The sequence below is a fragment of the Hipposideros armiger genome, unplaced genomic scaffold (assembly GCF_001890085.2).
Source record: "Hipposideros armiger isolate ML-2016 unplaced genomic scaffold, ASM189008v1 scaffold_108, whole genome shotgun sequence".
In the NCBI taxonomy this organism is placed as follows: domain Eukaryota; kingdom Metazoa; phylum Chordata; class Mammalia; order Chiroptera; family Hipposideridae; genus Hipposideros; species Hipposideros armiger.
The window spans coordinates 2,204,160-2,213,132 of NW_017731458.1; the positions used below are offsets into that span (position 1 = coordinate 2,204,160).

Below are 8,973 nucleotides of genomic sequence, written 5' to 3' on the forward strand. Positions count from 1 at the left end.
TGACTAGATGAATTTTCACTGCCTATGGAAAGTATGTAAGGAATGGGATGTCTTAAAATACAGGCTTCCAATTTATAATACTCCTGCTATAGGAAACCTTAAAGAAACATTAAAATAGTAGATAAGGGGGATTTAACAGCTTTACATACTACTCCTAGTTTCCTTCTTATTCAAAGCTAAGCTAGTTAAATTCTCAACATTTAGTTTTTTCCGCCATAATTCTCAAGATATTTTGGGTAGCACCAAGGTATATTACTTTGGCTCAAAACTTTGGATTAAGAACTCTATTTACTGGATAGTAAATTATACACAGCCAATTTACAATACACAATTTGACTACTGAACCACATTTAGGAAGGGAGGGACTTGAAAGCTGTGAGGGAAGAAATACTTTTTTGGGGGGATAGTATGTTTTGTTTCTGCTTTTCTCTCAAATCTTACTTTATTACGAATTTAAGCTAATTCCTAATAAATGATCAAGTTTTAGTTTGGTTATATAACCAATTCTTTAAACTTTGGTCATTTAGGTCATCTGACTTGCCCAAGCAATCAATATAGCTTGATTTCCATATATTTACTAATTTATACAGCTTATGTTAATCAGCTTAAAATAAAAAAGGCTGAATAATCACAAAATGCATTGAGATAAGAGTCCACCTCACTCTACTGATCCTATAATATCTTGTCAGAAACTGTTTAGCTAAAGAGAGATGTATCCCAAATAACAGCCTATTGAAATTATTTTGTAATTTTGATAGTTATTGAAATTGTATGGTGCTACAGGAGCACCCTATAACACAACTTGATTTTAACTTAAGATTTGGTGATTTTCATAATTGCCACTTTTCAAAATTTATATTCAGTCACTTAACAGTAAAAGTTAAAGATACTCTTTCAAATAAAATAGGCATTAAAATCTAGACATCATGTAGTTGGTAAAAATTTTAGTGTTTTAAGTACTAAATATGTCCTTTCTGAAACTAGTCAACTAGAAATTCTTCTTTTCTCTTGAAAATACTAAGTTTATTGCCAAACGAATGGCAATACTTTTACAATGTGAGCAAACTATGTGGCATTTTTTCAAGAGATGATTTAAATAAACTTGCAAATGCCTTGAAAATAATTTCTTCAACCAAAACCTCTCAGGAGAAAGAGACCATCTCATTCTCAATATGTGAACTATCCATAATAAACTACAATAAATTGCCATAAGGAGAAAACAGAGTACTAAGTCCTACACCAGCTATAGCATGTCCCACTTATGGCTAAAATATTTAGTTCACATGTGTGTATATTATTTAATTTTCCAACTATAACAACACACCTAGCTTAGCCTAAAGGAAGCCTATAAAGAGTAAGTACTTAACACAGATCTTGTAACTACAATTCATCTCTTATAGCAAGACATCATAAAAAAGGCAACAGTACCGTGAGTACCATTTTTGGAACTGATGAAAGCTTACATTATAAAAAAATTCAAATATAGTGAACAGATTTTCAGATTTCTAAAGAAGAAACAGTGAAATATTTTAGATCTAAACACTGTACTTATAAATTGAGTATGAGTATGTTTCACAAAAGCAAAACAAAACTGCAAATACCATTACCACTTCTAAATAAACCCTCAAAACACATCAGCAAAACTTTTATTTGAGAGCGTGGTAATTTTTTAAAAATCTGTGAGTTGGCTAAAGAAACATGGAAGAAGAAAACTTATGAGGTGTATTGAACCAAGAATCATTTAAAAGGAACTCTTACAATATAAATGAATTCAAGATTAGGAGTCCAAATGTCTAAGAAAAATTTCATATGATTTTAAGACAAAATATTTCCGTAACTGTCTCCAGTGAGATTCCATAAATTTACATATTTACTTTATAAAGAGTCCTTTTCAGTCAGAAAGTACTTCAGATGCAATATCTGTTAGCCTCAACCCAAATGGGGAAAAAAAAAAATCCTAACGAAAATATTTATCAATCTATAATTATAAAGTATCATTATCTAAGGTATAACTTTAAAAGATACTTTATAGACTCAAATTTATGCTCCTTTTCAAGTTAGTCATTGAAAGGTTACTGATGCTTAATATTTTAAAAATTAGTCAATCCAGATTTTTCTTTATAAAAATAGATTTCATGTTGATGTGACTTCTGATATAGACACACTCGACCTTCACACATGCAGTACTTGTTAGAGCATAGAAGGATGCACAACCACTTCACCATATACACTGAGGCATGCATGAAGTACCACTCCAGACATGCTATAAACCCACAAAGGAGCAGCTCAGCCACTTACAGCAGTGCCAAGTCCATGCTTGAAAGTGCTCTATATATTCAATTGCAGACAGAAATATTTTACAATTAAAGTAACTAGCCACAAAGTATCAAAAAAGTATATACGTACTTGGATTTATTAAATGTAAGTTTTAAGCATTTATATAAAACCATCCACTCTAATAAATGGAATGTTTTCAGTATTATAAGCCAAAGGAGAAAAAAAAGTGATAACATTTTATTTCTGAATTACACATAAACTTGAGGGGAAAAAAATCACCTTTTTTTTTTTTTTTAAATGGCCTTGAAAGTAAACTTTGAGGGTACCATGTCTTAGCTCATTACAAGGGTAAAAGTAAAGTAAAAATTTAGGAAGTTTCTAATACAAACTTACCTTATCTGCAATCAGAATCATTAAACTTTCCCTTTTGAAACAAATTGTATTTAATATTACTTCCACCTATAATTTAACTCATAAATACTCAAGTGAGGGAGGTATCATTCCCTCTGGCAATTTTAGTTGTTTGTAATGTCTGGCGGTGGGAGGAGGGAAGTGAGTGGCACAAATAGTATTAATGAAATGTGGACCCAGGATGCTAAATACCCTGCACTGCACAAGGCAGTCCTGCACGACAAAGAACTGTCCTGCATGAAATGCCTCTAGCACCCCACTGAGAAAAATTAAACGTGTCAGGAAATAGCTTTATTACTAGTTATTTTCTCCCTGCAGGAATGGATAAAAGAAAATGTGAGCAGAATTTAATTCAACACATCCAAGGCAAATTAAGGTAGGGAAGTATTTTTATCTCACCAGCCACACTCTCTTAAAATGGAATTTGATTATAAAGAGGACAAATATACCTAAGTCATCAATGATTAAAGTCCTTTTTAAGGGAGGAAAATAGGATACAGTTGACCAATTTACATAAGTGTGAATATCTATAAATGAATAAAAGTAGAGCTGTGGTAAATAACACTTGAGAACCTTCCAAATATGATTGTTCATAACAAGAACAGAATTTTTTAAATCCATGGTCCAAATCTGATAAGGTTTCACTATCTTTCTATTGAATGTACTCATATCAGAGTTGAAGGTTTCACGAGTACCTTTTAATAAGTTCACTTATTTTGTCTGACATGGTTTTGTAACACATGAACACCTCTATTTAAGTGTGTTAGTATTTCATTTGTTTATGGAAGACTAAAAAGTACAATCAAATATAATCTCATCATTTTTAAATATACCAGTCTGGGCTACAACATAAATAACTACTACTTGAATTTAAATGTTAAGGTAACATGTCAGAACATATCAAATGCTGGAAAAGAACTAAGAATATTAAAATGATATGTGATGAGCTTTGGGACATGTTAAATTCGGGAAAACGTTAAATTATATTTTCACTGGCACTGTTCTCAAGGACTTTGGATCCAAATAAAATGTTCTAGGTTCAACCCTTCCAAAGGATCCTATTAACTCCACTTTCCTCGATCAGGGCCCTCAGGTCAAGACTGAGTATGAAAAATACAATTTTATATAAGTTACTAGATAGAAATAACCACCTGTGAGAAATCTTTCTGTATGGCACATCTAAGTTCAGAACCTTTTATAAACCAAGAAAGTCTTTCTTAAAAGGAAATTTTTAAAAAGAAAAAAAATGTTGAAGTAATTTAGCAATACCTTTTGGACTTACATTGGTGATGATTCGATGGAGTGAATTTACCAGCACATAGTGAAATGTAGAAGGGGAATTCTGAGCGAGGCAGATCTACAGAAGAAGGAAAAAACATAGATTATTTCTATGAGAAAAATACTCAATAACACAAATAAGAACAAAGGAAAAACAAAAAGAAATTTGTTTCAAAAAATAGAACAAATTTTTAAGTCTTAAAAATTGATATAGAATATTGATATACAATATTGAGAAATACCAATACAAGTGTAACGTACTCATTTTTCTAGTCTTTTGTAGTCATTTATAAAGGATGAACAGGATCAGTAAATAGAACTGGATAAAAACCAATGTTCTCACCTTGAAATGTTGGTTGTTGTGAGGGCTTATACGAAAGCAAGAAACAAGGCAGTCAATCATTAGATCCACATCTGCAGGCTGACTGCCTCTTGAGAATGGTTTACTTGGATTAAAAAGCAGGTTCTATGAAAATCCCAAAAGTAAACAAAAGCCTTTAAACAGTCATGCAGTGTTTCTCTTATTAGTTTTAATAATATCAACACAGCATCCACATAGATGGTAGGACATTCAGGTGCCAGGAGAGGCATAAAGCACTAACATTGTGGGTCATCAGTCTGATAAAATTCTTACTGTATCATATATGATTCCTTTCAGGTCCTAATCTCTATATTATTTTAAAACCAAGTCTGAATACTTATGGTAATTTAAGAAAACTGGTTGATTATGTGTTTTCTTCATACACTAAGCCACTTTATTTAGCCGCTTTATAAACAACGAATGGAAGTCCTATGAACTTATTATCAAAGAAGACTCAGAACTTCAGAGTTAGCAATGATCTTCGACAATGATCTAGCTAATTGAATACTTATACTTGAAATTTATTTTTCATGTAATTTTCTTCAATTAGCAATAACTGTGCCTCAGATAAACCTCTTTGGCTATGATACTGCCACTGCACAAAGCCCATGTAATTTCCTTCAAGTTCGTGGTAAAGAAATAAGCAGCATATTACCTTCAGGTCGACCACCATGGACTGAACCAGCAGGAAAATAACGGAGTTATCCTCCCAGTTGATGTAAGTGCTAGCCTTACACAGCTTGACACAGGCGATGGCAGCACTTTCGGTCAGCTGCCTGCTTCCCCCATGGCCAGCAAGCGCTTTTCGTAGACTGTCCAGAAACAATTTCTACAAGATTTAAATACAGCAAAAATATACCAAGTGTCTCAGATTCCAGTTTTATCTGATAAAGGAGACAATTATCAGCCTCCAAAAATTGTCCTCTAAAAATACATAGTTGGTATTTATGGTTTTTAACTTCTCAATTTATGTGGTTGTCATCATTTCACTGTGTCTCAAATCCAAAAAACCAGAATCTGTTCTTCACGTTCTCTGTTGAATTATGGGAGGAACAGAAGAAACGGTTCTTCCCAAACAAGGTGGTTGACTTCCCAACCCTGAATTCAGCTGATCATATTCTCTTTTTATACATTATCTTTCATTTCTAAATATCATATTGTCCTGGTTATGGCCAATGTCAAGCAGTTCATCCTGATCTAAAACTCCAGGCTATTTTCAACTTTCAGCCTTCTAACTAAGAATATAACTAAGGCTGTCCTATCGCTCTAAATTCTGCTCCTCACATTCTTGTGATCTCAACCCCTCTTCGCACTAACAAATTTCTCCCCTTGGCTTGTCTCCTAAATGGAAACCTCACATTTCCACATACATGTATTCTCAAATATAATATATCAAAAGCTAAACTCATCAAACAACAGAATATACATTCTTCTCAAGTACACATGGAACAATCTCCAGGATAGATCACATGTTAGGCAACAAGTCTTAAGAAATTTAAAAGACTGAAATCATACAAAATATCTTTTCTGATCACAATGAAATGAAACTAGAAATCCCAACAGCAGAAGGAAAACTGGAAAATTCACAAATAGGTGAAAATTAAACACCATTGGTTAAAGAAAAAAATATCACAAAGGAAATTAGAAAATACCTTGAGACAAATCAAAGTGAAAACACAACATACTATAAACTTATGGGATATAGTGAAAGCAGCGCCAAGAATTTATACCCAGAAACTCTCACACTAAAAAAGAAGGAAGCTCTCAAATCAATAACATAACTGTATACCTTAAGGCACTAGAAAAAGAAGAACAACCTAAACCCAAAGCTAGAAGGAAGGAAATAATAAAGATTAGAGCAAAGATAAATGAAATAAAGAATAGAAAAAATAGGGGGAAAAAAACACCAACCACTACCCTACATACGTGTATTTTGGTTTTCTAAAGATTTTTATTAAAATATAGATAACATAAAATATCATATTAGTTTCAGGTGTACACCATAGTTATTCAACATTTATATACCTAAAGAAGTGATCACCATGATAAGTCCAGCAGCCATCTGACACTGTACCACACAATCACAATATTATTGACTATGTTCCCTATGCTGTACATTACATCCCCATGACTTATTTGTTTTATACCTGGAAATTTGAACTTTTTATTCCCCTTCACCTTCCCCCCTTTTTAATTTTTCAATTACAGTTAATATTCAATATTATCTAATATTAATTTCAGGTGTACAGCATAGTGGTTAGACATTTGTATAATTTAAGAAGTGATCCCCCTGACTATTCTAGTTCTCACCAGGCACTATACATAGTTATTACCATATCATTGACTATATTCCCTGGGCTTTACTTTACATCCCCATGGCTAGTTTGGAACTACCAACTTGTACTTCTTAATCCTTTTACTTTTTTCACCCTGTCCCCCAGCCCCGTATATAGGTGTATTTTGATTTAAATGTTTGTATGAACAAGTAGGTATGAATGGAAAGATACATATCAACCATTAACACTGGTTAGCTCATACAGAATGTGACTAGAAAACAATGAGAATACATAAAAAATAAATAACACTGTTTTAAAATTCAGGAAGATTTAAAAATCTAAATTTTCTAACCTAGAAAAGCATTAGAGCAAAATACAAAAGAGTATTTCAAAAACCTTGGGGAGTTCCAGACACCAAGGTCACATATTAAATGATTCCATTTACATGAAATGTCCAGTATAGGCAAATCCATAGAGACAGAAAGCAGATTCATGGTTGCCAGAGGCTGCAGTAAGAGGGGAATAGAGTGACTGCTGATGGGTATGAGGTTTCTTTTCGGGATGATAAAAACATTCTGGAATTCGATATGGTGATGGTTGCACAGCTGGGTGAATATGCCACTGACTTGGATACGCCAAAAGGCTAAATTTTATGGTATGTGAATTGCAACTCAATAAGATAAATAAATCAAATCTTGGGTGGAAGTCCAACCAAAAAAGCTAGGACACACACAAAAAAGCAAGACTGATTGACTACACTCAAATTTTAAATATCTTAATAGCAAAATCAAAACAAAAACCCATAAACAAAGTTTACAAGAAGAAACCAAGTTAAAAGTATACACACACATACATCCTACAAATCTCAATAGAAGACAATTCGATGAAAAATGAGACATTCACAAAAGATATACAAATGACCAATAAACATTTGCAAAGATATAGTTGTGATTATTAAAATATAAATTCACTTAAGAGTACTACTGAATTTATAGTAGCTTTTCACCCATGTCTATTTTCCCAATAAACAGAAACAAAAAAAAATTACTATTTTGAAGGGCTCCAAAACAATCTAACATGAAAAATGGTGTCCTCACAATGGAAAAGTTGGGATATAGACCCAAAAGGAGTACTACAGCATCATAGACTCTCAAGGATTATCTGGTTCATTTCTTTACACATCAATGCATACATTCCCTATTTAATATTTCTATAAAGTATTGAATCATTCAGCTGCTTTTGAACATCTCCATCCATAGGCAAGTCATGCAGGAACCCATCTCATGTTTAGTCAGCTAAGAGTATTTCTCCCAAAGTGGAAAAAAAAAAAAAGTATTAGCAAAACAAACTGCATATAGAAATTCAATTAACATGTAAGATTAATACCCAGGTATTAATCTTATAAGCACCCCTTAGTATTACCAGTTGTTATGGTGCCAATTTCACTATAGATGGCATTTGTGGTATGCTGCCTTCCTAATAAAAGCTGTGAAAACTGTTTAAAAATACCTGAAATGAGTTACTAGACAATGTCATTAGCACCAAGTGGATACACACCTAAGTATATGCAAATATACCACAAAAATGATGAGTTCAAGTAGGGCAACCTTTGCAGTGATTATAAGAGGAACTATGTTTAACACTGACAGAAGTATCATTTATAGTCTTCTTTGGTAAAAGAATGAAACTAGGGATTGTTTTAAAATTTTAATGAATGAGTGGTATCACTTATTTTCCTTCCAAATAAATTTATGTATGAATATGTCTCAGCTAAGGCCAGCAAACACGGAGACCTAAAATCACCGTAATTAGAAATGGTCCCCTGAAATTTCATGCTTACAGAATGCTAAGCCTAAAGTAATACATACCTTGAGTAAAATAAAACGCCTCACATCTGGACATATGGAAATAATTTTGCCCTCCTCACCTTATTCATGTTGTTTTCATCAACCACATCCTTGGATATATCCTGGATTATTTCTGGACACAAGATAAGAAGGATGATTTGTAGTGGCCAAACTGCTGCTTTACGTTTGGTGCTTTCAGCAAAACCATCCACCAAGTCAAACAGCTTTTCTGCACACTCTGTGTGAAAAATATAAATATTAAATGATATTATTAGATGAGAAGAAAATCTGTGGCATTAAAAGCATTATCCAAAAATCCAAAGGTCACATTTTTAAAAGATAAACTTTGAAGTTCACTTCAACAATTAAATGAAGTCATTTGGGTAAGCAAACAAGCAATGTTATATTGTGTCTAATAGTATTAGAAGAACTATTTTGACCCATCCTAGAAAAGCCCACATTTTAGAATGTCCAAACTTATGCTTAGCCTCAATGTGCAGGGTCTCATGCAAAGTGTGATATA

The 8,973-nt window shown here is 32.8% G+C and overlaps 1 protein-coding gene across 1 annotated transcript in view; it reads right to left on the bottom strand.

Annotated features, from left to right (window-relative positions):
* Window positions 1-8,973, bottom strand: part of NF1 (neurofibromin 1) — a 246,631-nt gene that overhangs the window by 180,955 nt on the left and 56,703 nt on the right. Inside the window, exons 6-9 of the mRNA XM_019646973.1 lie at window positions 8,531-8,688; window positions 4,983-5,156; window positions 4,310-4,432; window positions 3,971-4,045 (exon numbers count right to left, since the gene is read on the bottom strand). Of these exons, the coding sequence (XP_019502518.1) occupies window positions 3,971-4,045; window positions 4,310-4,432; window positions 4,983-5,156; window positions 8,531-8,688 (530 nt within the window). The remainder of the gene's footprint in view (window positions 1-3,970; window positions 4,046-4,309; window positions 4,433-4,982; window positions 5,157-8,530; window positions 8,689-8,973) is intronic.